General features: G+C 44.2%; 1 protein-coding gene across 1 annotated transcript in view; it reads right to left on the reverse strand.

Moving 5' to 3' along the window:
• The window catches only part of LOC115141272 (short transient receptor potential channel 4-like), a 32,503-nt gene that overhangs the window by 4,849 nt on the left and 8,677 nt on the right, over positions 1-18,977 (reverse strand). The window contains exons 3-12 of the mRNA XM_029680021.2: positions 9,888-10,028; positions 9,491-9,667; positions 9,002-9,202; positions 4,491-4,676; positions 4,189-4,339; positions 2,295-2,434; positions 1,719-1,862; positions 1,226-1,398; positions 601-796; positions 188-382 (exon numbers count right to left, since the gene is read on the reverse strand). Of these exons, the coding sequence (XP_029535881.1) occupies positions 188-382; positions 601-796; positions 1,226-1,398; positions 1,719-1,862; positions 2,295-2,434; positions 4,189-4,339; positions 4,491-4,676; positions 9,002-9,202; positions 9,491-9,667; positions 9,888-10,028 (1,704 nt within the window). The remainder of the gene's footprint in view (positions 1-187; positions 383-600; positions 797-1,225; positions 1,399-1,718; positions 1,863-2,294; positions 2,435-4,188; positions 4,340-4,490; positions 4,677-9,001; positions 9,203-9,490; positions 9,668-9,887; positions 10,029-18,977) is intronic.

Consider the following 18,977-nt stretch of genomic DNA (forward strand, 5'->3'; position numbering starts at 1 on the left):
TATTCAGTGGAGTTCCAGAATTGCCAGGTCTTCCAGAAATCCCAGTTGGAGGATTCCCAGAATCAGAGTGGAATAAACAAGAAATACAGGAAATCCAACCAGGGAATTTGGGGAAAATTACTGACATTTTACAACCCTACTGTTCAGTACAATTATTGTTGATGTAGACTAGAGACCACATCCTCACCCCTATAGTTCCAAATGTTTCTGTTTTCTTGGGCCTGGTGATCTTGAAGATGTGTTTCCTGATCCAGCAGATTAAGTACCAGATTGACTTGGGGCTCGGGATGATGTTGAATGGAGAAGGTAGAGTCCCTCCCTCTTCAAAGTAACTCATCCACAACTTGGTTCTTGCAAACTTCCACTCAATGTCTGCATGATCCTGAACAGAAACAACACATGCTAAGCATCTGAACAAGTGATATAAACAAAACTGTGTGATATAAAATGACCGCAGACAGGTTGTTGGGCTCACAAACAAGTGAATGAATGAATGATTTTGCTTTCCAGTGATAGCACAAGACTCACAACGATGTGTTGGTAGCAGTTGTCTATCATGGCTAGGGTTAGTGTTAGAGTTAAGGATAGGGTTACACTCACAGCGATGTGTTGGTATGAGTTGTTCATCATGGCGATCAGCATGTTGAGTAGAACCACCAGAGATATGACATTATAGGTTCCGAACATGGTGGCCCCTACAAACTCTGTGAACTGGTGGTCTGCCTCCACGTTGGTCACATACAAACTGATCAACCCAAAGACAGACCAGAACAAAGACTGGAGTGTCTCAAACAACCTAGAGGAGAAAGAGAGAGAGATGAGAGAGCGAGAGAGAGAGAGAGAGAGAGAGAGATAGAGATGAGAGGGAGAGAGATGAGAGAGAGAGAGAGAGAGAGAGAGAGAGAGAGAGAGAGGGATGCAAGAGAGGGGGGGTTATATTTCTAAATGTATAAGGAAAGCAGAATCTACAAGAATAGTCAAGATATCATAAATGGCTGCCATTCCATTCCTAATCCAGCCAATTGGCAAAACATACATATCCATCTAAATCAAATCAAATGTAAGGTTGCAACATTCCAGTAACTTTCCCCAAATTCCTGAAATTCCTGGTTTTCCTGCTAATTGCCTCCTGATTCCGGGCATTTTGGGAAAGTTAACAGAATTTGTTAACCCTCCCAAAAGTTAAACATGTTACAGAGGAACACATTATCAGGTCTTTACTAACGTTGAAAAAGCGTTGTTCTGTGTTTCGCAGCGGATGCCCTTGCATCCCTTCAGTCCCTCGTCTGTTTCGTAGTAGAAGTAGAGCTGGTTGAGTCCGTTAGCGAAGGCCAGGAGCACCAAGCAGTAGATAAACAGGAACTTAAGGATGTCCAGCAGCATCCTGCCCAGAGAGATCTGGAATAATGAGGATTATTGTCATATTCATCATCATAATCATCATCATAAACGAGAACCTTTCATACAATAAATTGCAGCTCAGTGCTTTACAGATCAGGGGCCATACTGTATGTATTAATCTTCTCAGAGTAGGAATACTGATCTAGGATCAGGTCCCCCCCGACCATATAATATTATTCATTGTGAATTAAAAGGAAAAACTGATCCTAAATCAGCAGTCCTACTCTAAGCTGCTTAATACATACTGCTCCTGGACATAATGACAGAAACATAGTATTAAATGACAAATCATGTGAATCTAGTATGATAATCCTGACCTGTAGAGGTCCCAGGTGGGAGTTAGCTGTAAACAGAGAGATGAGGCGGAGGGAGCTGAAGATGTTAGCGATGGCAAACACAGCCTCTGCTACCAAGGTAGGATGCCACATCTGCCATTCGTTCCTGGCCCTGAAGCCACTGTACTGTGGGAGAGAGGGAGAGACAGAGAGGGGAGAGGTCAAACAACACTGTGGAAGAGAGGGAGAGATAGAGAGGGGAGAGGTCAAACTCTACTGTGGGAGAAAGGGAGAGACAGAGAGGGGATAGGTCAGACTCTACTGTGGGAGAAAGGGAGAGACAGAGGGGAAAGATCAGAGTCTACTGTGGAAGAGAGGGAGAGACAGAGAGGGGAGAGGTCAAACTCTACTGTGGGAGAAGGGGGTGAGACAGCGAGGTGGCATTACATAGTAAGTCCAATAGGCCTTCTCCACCGGACAACTTTTGACGAGCGTGAGGCGCACCTACTCCTACTAAATGAAGCCTGAGTGTAAGGTGGTTGTATTTTCAAGAATTCGTTGACAATTTATTCAAGCGTATTTCATATTATCTAGTACACAACAACCATCATACAGTACCTTGACATAGGCAACAATCTTCAGAGAAATGGTAGCCAGGTACAAAGAGTTCATAACAAAGTCCATGAGGTTCCACCAGTCATGGATGTAGTCCTGGAACCCTCCATCCCACATCTGTTTAATCTCTGTCCAGATGAAGCCTACAGGACGGAGAACAGACCAGCAGGGTTAATTATGTCCCAAATGGCATCCTATTCATTGCAAAGTGCATTACTTTTGACCAGAGCCCTATGTAACTCACCCTATTCCCTACATAGTGCACTACTTTTGACGAGGGCCTATCGAGGCCTGGTCTAAAGTAGTGATCTAAACAGGGAATATGGTGCTATTTGGGATATAGTCCGAGAGTTAGGGTTAAGGTTGTCATGTTTGTCTGATGTTTGTCTGATGCTGGGCAGAACTAATCTATAATGTCTGAGTGTGTGTGAGCGTTGTTCTAGTTTGTGTGTGAGCGTTGTTCTAGTTTGTGTGTGAGCGTTGTTCTAGTTTGTGTGTGAGCGTTGTTCTAGTTTGTGTGTGAGCGTTGTTCTAGTTTGTGTGTGAGCGTTGTTCTAGTTTGTGTGTGAGCGTTGTAGTTTGTGTGTGAGCGTTGTTCTAGTTTGTGTGTGAGCGTTGTTCTAGTTTGTGTGTGAGCGTTTACTAGTTTGTGTGTGAGCGTTTACTAGTTTGTGTGTGAGCGTTGTTCTAGTGGCGTTTTGTTTGTCTGTGTTGTTCTAGTTTGTGTGTGAGCGTTGTTCTAGTTTGTGTGTGAGCGTTGTTCTAGTTTGTGTGTGAGCGTTGTTCTAGTTTGTGTGTGAGCGTTGTTCTAGTTTGTGTGTGAGCGTTGTTCTAGTTTGTGTGTGAGCGTTGTTCTAGTTTGTGTGTGAGCGTTGTATTAGTTTGTGTGTGAGCGTTGTTCTAGTTTGTGTGTGAGCGTTGTGAGCGTTGTTCTAGTTTGTGTGTGAGCGTTGTTCTAGTTTGTGTGTGAGCGTTGTTCTAGTTTGTCTGTGAGAGTTGTTCTAGTTTGTGTGTGAGCGTTGTTCTAGTTTGTGTGTGAGCGTTGTTCTAGTTTGTGTGTGAGCGTTGTTCTAGTTTGTGTGTGAGCGTTGTTCTAGTTTGTGTGTGAGCGTTGTTCTAGTTTGTGTGTGAGCGTTGTTCTAGTTTGTGTGTGAGTGTGCATAGAGTCAGTGCAAGATAGGGTCCGTGTAAGTACTCCGGGTAACCATTAATGAACTAATTAGCACTCTTTTGGCTTGGGTTAGAAGCTGTCTCGGAGCCTGTTAGTCCAAGAGTCGACGTTCCGGTACCATTTGACGGACGGTAGCAGAGTGAACTATAGCCAGGGTGGCTGCAGTCTTTGGGAATTATTCGGGCCTTCCTCTGACACCGCCTAATAGAGGTCCTGGATCTTGGCCTCAGTGATGTACTGGGCTGACCACACCACCCTCTGTAGCGCTTTGCAATTGAGGGTGGCGCATTTGCCATATCAAGCGGTGATACAGGACAGGTAGACAGGTATGAACAGGTAGACTGGTTGCAAGCCCATGCATCCTGCCATGCAGTTGCACTGAACATAAGTTAAATAGGAAACACATGGGCTGGGTTGTCTTACAATACAGTGTGCGTACAATGCATGAAAACCAGCTGTAAAAGGTAGATAGGGTATTTGGCTGAAACACAAGCTTGGTTTCTACCATTTCCTGTCAGAATTGTCATCAACTAGTATCATTAACACCAATAGCAGTCTACGTGGTATGTCTCGAATGACGCTCTATCATCAGCTGACCTTCTGTGGAGTTGACATCGTGTTATGTATCACTTTGGGGGGAGCAGCATGTGTCCGGGTCTATCCTTTCTTGACCAATCATGTTGTGCACCTCTGCACTCACACACACACACACACACACACTCTTACCCAGTACCCAGGGCAGTATCATCCATTCCACCACAGTAGGAGTCGGCCCCTGTCTGTTGGGGTCTGTAGAGACGATGTGCTGGGAGGCCAGCAGCAGTAGGAACAGGAAGGTGAGATATGACGTTGTGTGGCAGATAAACTTGATGAAGGGCTTCCTAATGATGTAGAAGAAGATTACATTATTGTCCATTAGGTCTAACATAAATTCAACTTCAGCTTCCTGACAGATTTTTCCCATCAGACCAGGGATTCAAACTGGCAACCCTCCAGTTGCTGGCCTGCCTCTCTAATGTCTAGGATACTTGCCTGATGAAGTGTCCATAGCGGCTCTTAGGAGAGACCAGGTAGCAGAGGGAGAAGAGGGGGAAGAGGAGGCCGATGAAGACACAGGTTAGGAACTTCCCTGCCCAGTGACGACGCCTCCACCCAGGGAACTCATCGTACCAACGGGACGCAAGCAGCTGCTGACAGTTAGGCTGGGCTACAAACTGGAGGAGGGAGATTGAGGGAGGGAATAGGGGTGGGGAGGAAAGGAGAGAGAGAGGGAGGAGAAAGAGGAGCGAGAGAGGGGGTATGAAGGGGAAGGGAGGGAGGGAGGGAGGGAGGGAGGGAGGGAGGGAGGGAGGGAGGGAGGGAGGGTCAGTCTTTATGATACATTACTGATTAGCTGTTATTGGAGACCTGTGTGTCTAATGTAACTTCACAATGTTTAATATTCTTTCTCACTTGCTTTCCACTCCACATTGACAAACAACTGACACGAAAACAGGCACATCTTAAGCAAGTCTTGGCAGTTGGGTACAGCATACAGCATACTGACAGCAGTAAACATACTCAGCTAATGGAGGAGGTCAATTGACGTCCCAGATTACATTATGTGTGCATCCCAAATTACACCCTATGTGCTATTTGGGACGTGATCAATGACTGTTTAGTCTGGTTTAGTCCAGCAGCACCTCCAGCTCTTAATGACCTTAATGTGTCTGATCATTCTGATGAGTGTTACCAGCTGTTCTTGGCCTGGTCCCAAGTGTCCCTCCCTGGCATCTCTGTTCCTCTCTAATATCCTCTTCACACACTGTACTGCGCTGTGTCGGATACTTTCTCTTCATATTGTCCTTGTCAGCACAGTTCCAGGAACTGTGGTGGGTGTGTCACCAGAGCCTTACAGTTCTCTCAGATCTGCCTCTGCTTACAAGGTTTGATAAGGAACACTCTATCCGTCTCAGGCACTGTCTAAAACACTCTCTGTCTCAGTCGCTCTCTGACTGATGACCTCACTAATGACCTCATCCCCCACAATGCCCTGCTCTAAGTGATGGGGATCCATTTGGTTGTAATTGTTCGTAATTCCATTAGACTGAGATGAACTTTACGTCACACAGAGCAGCGCAAATGTTCAGCAGATGGTTCTATCAAATCTCACAGAGACAAAAACATAATGATGTTTAACGAGGAACAGATTTGACAGACAGGCACTCTTTCAAACAGGAACATGGAGTTCGTTAGAAATGTCTCTCCATGGAGTCTTATCTCTGTTCTATCCATAACCTTAAAGCGATATAGCATGTTGTGTATTTTCAGTAGTGTCATACTGTATATGTCCGTCTCATGGAAAGGGTTTAAAGTATTAAGCAATGAATTTGTGTTTTCTTCTGCAGTTCTCGGTCCTCTTCACTCTGTTCATGAAAACAGATGCAGCATCCTATTCTACTCAGGAGGGGGCAACATTTCATAACTGTACTGTACATGCTCATCTACAGTAAGTCTAGCAGCAACCAACCATAAACCAAACATTCACAATACAGTGGTGTACACTTAACATGAGACAATATTCCCACAAACTACTGACGGCATACCAGCCCTGATAAGGGTGCCATATGCAATGTAGCCAAGGTTGTTGTTTTCCTCTGTAACATGTTGCTTTCCGTGTCATTTAGATGTATTGTGAGTCAGTATTCCAAGGAAACATTCAGTCAGAGCATTATCGTATTTGTAGCATCATTATTGCTGTATCATTATGTTTCATTATGTTCCCATCAAGGGACTGGACAGCAGACTGAGACATACACTATATAGTGCATTCGGAAACTGTTCAGACCCCTTGACTTTTTCCACATTTTGTTACGTTACAGCCTTATTCGAAAATGTATTAAATCGCTTTTTTCCACACATCAATCTACGCACAATAACCCATAATGACAATGCAAAAACAGATTTTTTGAAATGTATAAAAAATAAAACACTGAAATATCACATTTACTTAAGTATTCAGATAATTTACTTTGTTGAAGCACCTTTGACAGTGATTACTGTCTCGAGTCTTCTTGGGTATGACGCTACAAGCTTGGCACACCTGTTTGGGGAGTTTCTCCCATTCCTCTCTTCAGATCCTCTCAAGCTCTGTCAGGTTGGATGGGGAGTGTTGCTGCACAGCTATTTTCAGGTCTCTCCTGAGATTCGGTTCAAGTCCGGGCACTCCTGCGTTGTCTTGGCTGTGTGCTTAGTGACTTTGTCCTATTGGAAGGTGAACCTTTACCTCGGTCTGAACTCTTGAGCAGGTTTACATCAAGGATCTCTTTGTACTTTGCCTCGATCCTGACTAGTCTCCCAGTCCCTGCCGCTGAAAAACATCCCCACAGCATGATGCTGCCACCACCATACTTCACTGTCGGGATGATGCCAGACATTTCCTCCAGACGTGACGCTTGGCATTCAGGCCAAAGAGTTCAATCTTGGTTTCACCTGACCAGAGAATCTTGATTCTCGTGGTCTGAGAGTCTTTAAGTGCCTCCTGCAAACTACACGCATGCTATCAGGTGCCTTTTACTGAGGAGTGGCTTCCGTCTGGCCACTCTACCATAAAGGCCTGATTGGTGGAGTGCAGCAGAGATGATTGTCCTTCGGGAAGGTTCTCCCATCTCCACAGGGGAACTCTGGAGCTCTGTCAGAGTGACCATCGGGTTCTTGGTCACCTCCCTGACCAAGACCCTTCTCCCCCAAATGCTCAGTTTGGCTGGGCGGCCAGCTCTAGGAAGAGTCTTGGTGGTTCCAAACTTCTTCCATGAGGGAGGCCACTGTGTTCTTGGGGACCTTCAATGCTGCAGAATTTCTTTGGTAATCTTCCCCAGATCTATGCCTCGATACAATCCTGCTCGGAGCTCTACGGATAATTCCTTCGACCTCATGGCTTGGTTTTTGCTCTGACATGGGAACTTATATAACTGTGGGAGAAAGGTGTATCCAAATCATATCCAATCCATTGAATTTACAACATGTGGACTCCAATCAAGTTGTCGAAACATCTTGAGGATCATCAATGGAAACAGTATGCACCCGAGCTCAATTTCGAGTCTCATAGCAAAAGGTCTGAATACTTATGTAAATAAGGTATTTATGTTTCCATTGAATGCAAACTCCATAGACAAACATTGGCAGTAGAATGCCTTTACTGAAGAGCTCAGTGACTTTCAAAGTGGCACCTTCATAGGATGCCACCTTTCCAACAAGTCAGTTCATCAAATTATTGCCTTGCTAGCGCTGCCCCGGTCAACTGTAAGTGCTCTTATTGTGAAGTGGAAACTTATTGTGAAGCAACAATGGCTCATCCACAAAGTGGTAGGCCACACAAACTCACAGAACAGGACCGCCGAGTGCTGAAGAACGTAGCTTTTTAAAAATTGTCTGTCCTCAGTTCCAACAGACACTACCGAGTTCGAAACTGCATCTGGAAACAACATCAGAACAGGAACTGTTCGTCAGGAGCTTCATGAAATGGGTTTCCATGGCAGAGCAGCCGCACACAAGCCTAAGATCACCATGCACAATCCCAAGCGTCAGCTGGAGTGGTGTAAAGCTCGCCGCCATTGGACTCTGGAGCAGTGGAATTGTGTTCTCTGGTGTGATGAATCCCGCTTCACTATCTGGGAGTCCGCGGACCAATCTGGGCTTGGCGAATGCCAGGAGAACGCTACCTACCCAAATGCAGAGTACAACTGTAAAGTTTGATGGAGGAGGAATAATGGTATGGGGCTAATTTTCCATGCTTCGGCTAGGCCCCTTAGTTCCAGTGAAGGGAAATCTTAACGCTACAGCATACAATGACATTCTAGACAATTCTGTGCTTCCAACTTACTGCCAACAGTTTGGGGAAGGACCTTTACTGTTTTAGCATGACAATGCCCCCGTGCACAAAGTGAGGTCCATACAGAAATGGTTTGTCGAGATTGGTGTGGAAGAACTTGACTGGCCTGCACAGAGCCCTGACCTCAACCCCATCGAATACCTTTGGGATGAATTGGAATGCAGACTGCGAGCCATGTCTAATCGCCCAAAATTAGCGCCCATCCTCACTAAAGCTCTTGTGGCTGAATGGACGCAAGTCCCTGCAGCAATGTTCAAACATTAGTGGAAAGCTTTCCCAAAAGAGTAGAGGCTGTTATAGCAGCAAACAGGGAACCAACTCTATATGAATGCCCATGATTTTGGAATGAGATGTTCGACGAGCAGGTGTCCACATACTTTTGGTAATGTTGTGGAGCTCCAGTAATGTGTTGTTTTACTAAGGAAGGATGCCATTTTCAGAAACAGCCTGGTGATTATCACATAATTCCAACTCCCATAGGAAGTCTCCACCCAAATCCGGCCAGCTACTACTTCTCAATCCTATTTTAAAGATAACAGCAGTTAGCTTCATGCTTTATCCACTGCAATATAACATGCAAAACCCTCAGCTGTACATTGGGAGGGAGAGTCACCTGGCCAAGTGTCAACAAGCAGAAAAATGACAATAAACACATTGGTTGTGTCTTACCTCTTTCTGTGTGTATTTGATAGCCAGTTTGAGTCTGGCCAGATCGTTGGTGTTCTCATCCAGTAGAGGGTTGATGTCATCTCTGTAGTTCAGGATCAGCTCTAGTTCTCTGGAACTTCTGGTTTGGTCCAACAGGTCCTTGGCAAACTGTTTACACTGCTGAGATAACTCTTCATACTCCGACATAAACTCATTCTCCACCTGAAACAGTCAGGAAATGTTAGTTAAAAGTCGAGCACAAATAAATGGAACACCGTCCATCATGGAACACCGTCCATCTCCTAAAAGGCAGAAGATGGGCGTCTGTGGCACTCTATTGTGGAAGCCTTATGTTCCAAATAATAATGAAGTATGTACATTAATAGTCCATAAACTGCTTATAAAGTACACTGCTGAGACAACTCCTCACTCTTCTTTGACTCAAACTCATCCTCCAGCTCAATTAAATTAAATTAAATAAACTTAGCAAATATCTGTTGAAACCTCTACCTTGCTGAGTTCCTGCAGTTCCCAGGAGAGCTGGAAGGCTGTGAGGAAAGGGTCTTCACTGGAGAGGGCTATGAGTGATGGGCTGGCCAGGGCCTTGTAGATGTTGAGACGTGAGCGGGAGTGACGAAGACTATCCACATCAGAGCTGGACACACACTCCATGCAGTTACAGCGCACCTGGAACACACACCGGTAGTGGAGAGTTAGGGAACGGAGGGCAGTACTGTAACTATCATACTGCACTCTACTATTGTATCATACGGTATAGTGTAGTTTAGCCTGCTGTGACTATTGTACTGTTCTACATTACATACTATATCATACTGTAGCATGTAGTATTTTATAATTTACCATAGTACTAAACCATTGTGTAGCATATATCCTGATTCAGACCCACCTCATGTGGCTGGGGCACAGACACCCCCTTCTGCACCAGCAGTTTGATGATCTCATAGTTGTTGGTGTGAGCTGCTAGGATGATGGGTGTGATGTCAGGAGTGAAGTCAGAGAACTGCTTGTCCAATAGGATGGGAGGAACCTGAGGAGAGGGCGGGGAAGAGATAAATATGGGTCATAGTCAGATAGGGATGATGGTGGGCAAGAGACAAAAGTTGTGTTCAATCCAGAAATCGATTGAAGAAGGAAAACTGAATTAGACAAAACTGAATTCATAACAACATCATAGTATTATCAATATCAATACATTTACATTTAAGTCATTTAGCAGACGCTCTTACTACCATAATGTCTCCTTTATGAACCAATACAATAGAGTTTAGGATTTACTTGAGAAGAAGCTGTTTGTGTGTGTGTGTGTGTGTGTGTGTGTGTGTGTGTGTGTGTGTGTGTGTGTGTGTGTGTGTGTGCGTGCGTGCGTGTGTGTGTGTGTCTGTGTGTTGATTACAGAGGACCAGCTGATCTATTACAGAGGACCAGCTGCTCTATTACAGAGGACCAGCTGATCTATTACAGAGGACCAGCTGCTCTATTACAGAGGACCAGCTGATCTATTACAGAGGACCAGCTGCTCTATTACAGAGGACCAGCTGATCTATTACAGAGGACCAGCAGCTCTATTACAGAGGACCAGCTGATCTATTACAGAGGACCAGCTGCTCTATTACAGAGGGCCAGCTGCTCTATTACAGAGGACCAGCTGCTCTATTACAGAGGACCAGCTGCTCTATTACAGAGGACCAGCTGATCTATTACAGAGGACCAGCTGCTCTATTACAGAGGACCAGCTGCTCTATTACAGAGGACCAGCTGCTCTATTACAGAGGACCAGCTGATCTATTACAGAGGACCAGCTGCTCTATTACAGAGGACCAGCTGATCTATTACAGAGGACCAGCTGATCTATTACAGAGGACCAGCTGATCTATTACAGAGGACCAGCTGCTCTATTACAGAGGACCAGCTGATCTATTACAGAGGACCAGCTGCTCTATTACAGAGGACCAGCTGATCTATTACAGAGGACCAGCTGATCTATTACAGAGGACCAGCTGATCTATTACAGAGGACCAGCTGATCTATTACAGAGGACCAGCTGATCTATTACAGAGGACCAGCTGATCTATTACAGAGGACCAGCTGCTCTATTACAGAGGACCATCTGATCTATTACAGAGGACCAGCTGATCTATTACAGAGGACCAGCTGATCTATTACAGAGGACCAGCTGCTCTATTACAGAGGACCAGCTGATCTATTACAGAGGACCAGCTGATCTATTACAGAGGACCAGCTGCTCTATTACAGAGGACCAGCTGATCTATTACAGAACAGAGGACCAGCTGATCTATTACAGAGGACCAGCTATGCAAGGATCTGCTTTAGGATCACTATTGTTTTCACTATATATATGCTACCTTTTGGTGATGTTATTCGGAAACATAATGTCAACAGATACACAGCTGTACATTTCGATGAAACATGGTGAAGCCCCAAAATTGCCTACCCTGGAAGACTGTGTTTCAGACCTAAGGAATTTTTTAAAACTTTTAAACACAGAAAAAACAGAGATGCTAGTTAAAGGTCCCACGAAACAAAGAGATCTGCTGTTTCATCTGACAGTTCATATTGATGGTTGTACAGTCATCTCAAATAAAACTGTGAAGGATCTTGGTTTTACTCTGTACCCTGATCTCTCTTTTGACGAACATGTGGAAAATATTTAGAGAGCAGCTTTTTTTCATCTTCGTATTATAGCAAAAATATGAAACTTTTAGTCCAAAAATTATGCCGAAGAGCTAATCCATGCTTTTGTCACTTCAAGATTAGACTACTGCAATACTCTACTCTCCGGCTACCCGGATAATGCACTAAATAAACTTCAGCTATTGCTAAATACGGCTGCTAAGATCTTGACTAGAACCAAAACATTTGATCATATTACTCCAGCACAAGCCTCTGGCATCCTGTTAAGGCTTGGGCTGATTCGATGTTTTACTGATAACCTATAAAGCATTACATGGACTTGCTCCTATCTATCTCTCCAATTTGGTTCTGCCGTACATACCTACACGTAAGCTCACAAGACGGATGTCTCCTTATTGTTTCTAGAATTTCTAAGTAAACAGCTAGAGGCAGGGCTTTCTCCTATAGAGCTACATTTTATGGAAAGGTCTGCTGATCCATGTGAGAGACGGAGACTAGGTCTCAACCTTTAAGTCTTTAATTAATGAAGACTCATCTCTTCAGTAGGTTCTATGATTGAGTAAAGTCTGGCCCAGGGGTTCGAACGTGAATGGCAAGGCACTGGAGTGACGAACCACCCTTGCTGTCTCTGCCTGGCTGGCTCCCCTCTCTCCAATGGGATTCTCTGCCTCTGAACCTATGAGTCACTCTCTTGCTAGTGCTCTCCCATGCCGTCCCTAGGAAGGTGCATCACACTGAATATCGCTATACTCGACGTGAGTGGGTTGAGACACTGACGTGATCTTCCTATCCGATTTTGCGCCCCCTCGGGCTCTTGCGGTGAGGGAGATCTTCATGGGCCATACTCCACCTTGTCTCAGGGGTAATACGTTTGTGGGCTATTGATATCCCTCTGGTAGTGTGTGGGCAGTGCTTTGGCAAAGTGGGTAGGGTTATATATCCTGCCTCGTTAGCCCTGTCCCGGGGTATCGTCGGATGTGGCCTCAGTGTCCCCCCCCCCCCCCCCATCTCAATGTCCAGTATCTACGCTGCAGTAGTCTATATGCCAGGGGCTAGCGTCAGTCTGTCTGGTGTAATTCTCCTGTGTTATCTGGTGTCCTTTTTTTATCTTAAGTACTGTATGCTCCCTCTACTTGTTCCATCTCTCTTTTGCTCTCTTTCTCTCTTCCCAGAGGACCTGAGCCTTAGGACTATGCCTCAGGGCTACATGGCTTGTAACAGCACTTCATGACATCTGCTTTATAAATCAATTTGATTGCCTGATTGACAGGGTTTAATCATTTAATGTGGGTCCCAAATGGCACCATCATAGGGCTCTGGTCAAAAGTAGTGCACTATATAGGGAATGGGATGCCATTTGGGACACAGCCCACAGTCTGATTGGTCTCCCTCTGGGAGGAGATGATAAGGAAAGAGGCACTTGAGTGACCACTTCACTTACAGTACGAGGAAATACTAGCTAACATTAAATTACTGTTCCCTTTACTGCAACAACTCAGATCTAAGTGATGTTCCCGTAAACCACAGGTCTTCTTGTCATTGATTTCTGAAGTTCCTGATAGTGTGTGTGCATTTGTGTGTGGTCCAGATAATGTGTTTGCATAACAAAGTGATGTTGAAACAATTACTAGTATCGCTGCCAGTTAGGTCATGTTGTTGAGATGGAGTCTGACCTTACTATCATTATCTCTAAACTCCCGCAGAAGAGATGGATAAAGAGAGGTGGAGAAAGAGAGATGAAGAAAGATAGGTGGAGATACAGTAGAGATGGAGAAAGAGAGGTGGAGATGGAGAAAGATAGGCAGAGATACAGTAGAGATGGAGAAAGATAGGTGGAGATACAGTAGAGATGGAGAAGAGAGGTGGAGAAAGAAAGGTGGAGAAAGAGAGGTGGAGAAAGAGAGCTGGAGATACAGTAGAGATGGAGAAGAGAGGTGGAGAAAGAAAGGTGGAGAAAGAGAGGTGGAGAAAGAGAGGTGGAGATACAGTAGAGATGGAGAAGAGAGATGGAGAAAGAAAGGTGGAGAAAGAGAGATGGAGAAAGAGAGGTGGAGATACAGTAGAGATGGAGAAGAGAGGTGGAGAAAGATAGGTGGAGAAAGAGAGATGGAAAAAGAGAGGTGGAGAAGAGAGGTGGAGAAAGAGAGGTGGAGAAGAGAGGTGGAGAAAGAGAGGTGGAGAAAGAGAGGTGGAGATAGAGTAGAGATGGAGAAGAGAGGTGGAGAAAGAGAGATGGAGAAAGAGAGATGGAGATAGAGTAGAGATGGAGAAGAGAGATGGAGAAAGAGAGGTGGAGAAAGAGAGGTGGAGATACAGTAGAGATGGAGAAGAGAGGTGGAGATACAGTAGAGATGGAGAAGAGAGGTGGAGAAAGAGAGGTGGAGAAGAGAGGTGGAGAAAGAGACATGGAGAAAGAGAGGTGGAGATAGAGTAGAGATGGAGAAGAGAGGTGGAGAAAGAGAGATGGAGAAAGAGAGGTGGAGATACAGTATAGATGGAGAAGAGAGAGGGAGAAAGAGATGTGGAGAAAGAGAGGTGGAGATACAGTATAGATGGAGAAGAGAGGTGGAGAAAGAGATGTGGAGATACAGTAGAAATGGAGAAGAGAGGTGGAGAAAGATACATGGAGAAAGAGAGGTGGAGATACAGTATAGATGGAGAAGAGAGGTGGAGAAAGAGAGATGGAGAAAGAGAGGTGGAGATACAGTAGAGATGGAAAAGAGAGGTGGAGAAAGAGTGGTGGAGAAAGATAGGTGGAGATACAGTAGAGATGGAGAAAGAGAGGTGGAGAAAGAGAGGTGGAGATACAGTAGAGATGGAGAAGAGAGGTGGAGAAAGAGAGATGGAGAAAGAGAGGTGGAGATACAGTAGAGATGGAGAAAGAGAGGTGGAGAAAGAGAGGTGGAGATACAGTAGAGGTGGAGAAAGAGAGATGGAGAAAGAGAGGTGGAGATACAGTAGAGATGGAGAAGAGAGGTGGAGAAAGAGAGATGGAGAAAGAGAGGTGGAGAAAGAGAGGTGGAGATACAGTAGAGATGGAGAAGAGAGGTGGAGAAAGAGATGTGGAGAAAGAGAGATGGAGATGGAGAAAGAGAGGTGGAGATACAGTAGAGATGGAGAAAGAGAGGTGGAGATACAGTAGAGATGGAGAAAGAGAGGTGGAGATACAGTAGAGATGGATAAAGAGAGATGGAGAAAGAGAGGTGGAGATACAGTAGAGATGGAGAAGAGAGGTGGAGAAAGAGAGATGGAGAAAGATAGGTGGAGATACAGTAGAGATGGAGAAAGAGAGGTGGAGATACAGTAGAGATGGAGAAGAGAGGTGGAGAAAGAGAGGTGGAGAAGAGAGGTGGAGATACAGTAGAGATGGAGAAGAGAGGTGGAGAAAGAGAGATGGAGAAAGAGAGGTGGAGATACAGTAGAGATGGAGAAAGAGAGGTGGAGATACAGTAGAGATGGAGAAAGAGAGGTGGAGATACAGTAGAGATGGATAAAGAGAGGTGGAGAAAGAGAGGTGGAGATACAGTAGAGATGGAGAAGAGAGGTGGAGAAAGAGAGATGGATAAAGAGAGGTGGAGAAAGAGAGGTGGAGATACAGTAGAGATGGAGAAGAGAGGTGGAGAAAGAGAGATGGAGAAAGATAGGTGGAGATACAGTAGAGATGGAGAAAGAGAGGTGGAGATACAGTAGAGATGGATAAAGAGAGGTGGAGAAAGAGAAATGGAGAAAGAGAGATGGAGATGGAGAAAGAGAGGTGGAGATACAGTAGACAGATGCCACAATCTCCTCTGATAGAAAGATGAGAGGGATTAAATACACTCTTCTATTACACTCCTCTCTCTCTCCATCTGATGGAGGGACAGAATCCTAATTCAGATGTAATACAGTATGGTGTATGTAGACATTGTCTCAATAGCTAACTGCATAGGTGGCTCTATGCGTTCTTGTCCATCTAGTTAAAAGGGCCTCAGTTGAATCCAAAGTGTTTCAGAGTGTGTTTGTGTGTCAGACCTACTGTATTCTGTTCTATTTCTGTCCTTTGTTTAAAACTAGCTAAAGCATAAATGTAACCTTGATAATACACGCTGTAATTTGATTAAGTTGTTTGCATTTCAGGACTGTGTTTGTCTTCCAGTTAATTTTAATGTTGTATTTGGATGGATGGTTCCACCCTGGTTATCTGCACGGGATTCCAGGATGATTATGAGACAATGAGGGCTTGTTCTAAACTCTTCCAGGGAACTTGAGTGGAAAGCATAAAGACAAAGCATTAGTAGAACAGAAATGTCTTACTATTAGTTAAATATGAATTGTTAACCATTAATATCAAAGAAATCAGGTAAATATGTCATTTTTCTATCACAGCAGATAGAAATACCTTGAGCTCCCTCGTAGATGGCATTGCCAGTGTTCTCTAAGTTCTTAAGGGGAGAGTGTCCATATCTTTGTAGGCTGTAGGCCCATTTTGTTGTCATAGTACTCACAGCCTGTTTCCTAACACCAGTAGGAAAGTTCAGTTTGATTTCATTTTAGTAGACACTCTTATCCATAGCAACTGGGCTTAAGTACTTTGCTCAGGTGCAAATCTACAGATTTTTCACATAGTCGGCTCAGGGATTTGAACAGACAACCTTTACAATTACTGTCCCAGGGATCTTAACCAATAGGCTACCTGCCAACCCAGGAAATAAGCTTTTCACAGTTTCACATAATAAGATGTCGTCAATAGGCTACAGATCTATCACTATAAACAAATCAGTAGCCTATACAGATGAAAGACAGTACATGCCTATTGACTCGTTTGCTAAAGAGGTCAACAGAAATTTAAATCAGATGATTAACATATTACTAAGAGAGTGTATAAATAAACAAACTGTAAATAGAGGAGTCACATGAGGGCTAGGAGATGTGGGGAGGACGATCTAGTCTAGTGGATCAGCTGTGATTTAAATCAAGCGACGAGCAGAGTTAAGCTTTCTCCTTCAGACCTCAGGGAGACCCTGTCTGTTTTAGCATACCTCTGTTCACCTGTTCATGGCTAAGTCTCAATGGCACCCTATTCCCTATATAGTGCACTATATTTTGATATGGGCCTATAGGGTAGTATGAACTAAATATGGAATAGGGTTCCATTTTGGGATACAACCAATCAATCAACACAGAGATGGAAGAGAAGAGGCAATTATGTGTAGAAGAGATGCCGTGGAGAATATACTGTAAGAATTATGGTTCAAATATCCAGAGTGCAAGTGAATGGGGAAAATGTGTAAATCGCCCATAGTAGCGTATCTCATTGCAGTTCTGAGAGAACCTGTTAATTAGAGTATACCAATACATACAGAGAGAGAAGTGAAAAGGGAATTATGTGCAGAAGCAAGAGGGGAGGAGGAAAAATATGTAATTCACAAACATTATATGGTTCAAATATCCAGCGTGTAATAGCATGGAGAAACACTTGTAAATTGCACATTTTCTCTCAGTTGAAAGTTAGACTTGAATTTGTATGTTTTCCACTGAGGGGAAAACCAGGGGAAATGGGGGTAGGGACATTATATAGAAAAAAGGTGGGGGGTATTTAGTTGCAAGTAATCTCATTTGATACACTTAAATCTACTAATTTCTTAGCTGATCTATCCCCTTAAAAATAAAATAGGGTTGAAGTTGTTCTTTACCATTCGGCCATCAGATTTGCCACCAACGCTCCTTATAGGACACATCACTGCACTCTATACTCCTCTGTAAACTGGTCATCTCTGTATACCTGTTGCAAGACCCACTGGTTGATGCTTATTTATAAAACCCTCTCAGGCCTCACTCCCCCCTATCTGAGACATCTATTGCAGCCTTCATCCTCCACATACAACACCCGTTCTGCCAGTCACATTCTGTTAAAGGTCCCCAAAGCGCCTCTTTTCAGTCCACTGCAGCTAGCGACTGGAACGAGCTGCAACAAACACTCAAACTGGACGGTTTTATCTCAATTTCTTCATTCAAAGACTCAATCATGGACACTCTTAATGACAGTTGTGGCTGCTTTGCGTGAATTATTGTTGTCTCTACCTTCTTGCCCTTTGTGCTGTTGTCTGTGCCCAATAATGTGTCATGACGTTGCCCTCTTTGGGTACAGCAAGCCCCATCCCCCTCTCCCTGCCTCCTACACCTAGGCTGCTGTGGTCAGAGAGAGGTCGTAAATTCCTGGAGGAGATTATCTCCTCATGGCCACAGTATAGAGACGGAGCAAATCTTCATAGAAAACAAAGGAATTTCTTCTACCTCACAGAACTTGAGGTCCGAATAACATTTATGTTCTGGAGAAGGTATAAAAGATCAGTGAAGAATCCAGCTACGAACTGGTTCATTTGGTGCAATTTTGTGGGGCTCATGGGAGACGGTGCGGCCACATTACCATAACGATGTTGTCATGACGTTGCCCTCTTTGGGTACAGCGAGCACCATCCCCCTCTCTCTGCTCCTACAACCAGGCTGCTGTGGTCAGAGAGGTCATAAATTCCTAGGGAAGACCCTGCCTCATGGTCACACAGTATAGAGACAGAGTGAAGTTTCATAGAGAACAAAGGAATTTCTTCCACCTCACAGAACTTGAGGTCCGAACAACATTTATGTTCCGGAGAAGGTATAAAAGATCGGTGAAGAATCCAGCTACGAACTGGTCTGTTTGTTACATTTTGGTGAAGCTCATGGGAGACGGTGTGGCCACATTACCATAACGCTGTTTATATAATAGCCTCAGATATGAGGTTTATATCTAATTGTTATATAAGATGAATGAGTGAGGATGATACTGTTTGTAAAATTGTGTAATGTGATTCTGGACTGTTTAATGAAGAAAACTCCAATTCCCTTTTGAGTTGAACTAAATCAGAGGACCGCCCATGAGCCCAGTTAGGGTCGGGCATTCTGGGACAGGCCCTTTTCTGCAACTCCTGAATAAAACCCCAACTTCTCACTAGACCATGTTTTTCTCCATTACGAGAGGACAAAGGTTGAGACGATTGCGGAATCTTTTAACCATACCACGTGGTTAAACTCTTAGACTATCGATACCAACAGAATAAGAACAAGTCTTTGATATTAATTACTAGTCTGCAGCTAGGAATTCGGTATCATTGAATGCGAAGAATGACAACCGCAGAGACATCCATTCTACAACAACATGAATGAATGTCACTCTGAACTACCCACGACAGAGAGAGAGAGAGAGAGAAGACGGAAACTCTCTAACAGAAACTAACTTATCAACAGCGATCAAGATGACACACGGAGTGTGAATATATATATTGATTGCAATTGTTCCCGAATGAGT

This window comes from Oncorhynchus nerka, linkage group LG14 (genome assembly GCF_034236695.1).
Source record: "Oncorhynchus nerka isolate Pitt River linkage group LG14, Oner_Uvic_2.0, whole genome shotgun sequence".
Lineage (NCBI taxonomy): Eukaryota > Metazoa > Chordata > Actinopteri > Salmoniformes > Salmonidae > Oncorhynchus > Oncorhynchus nerka.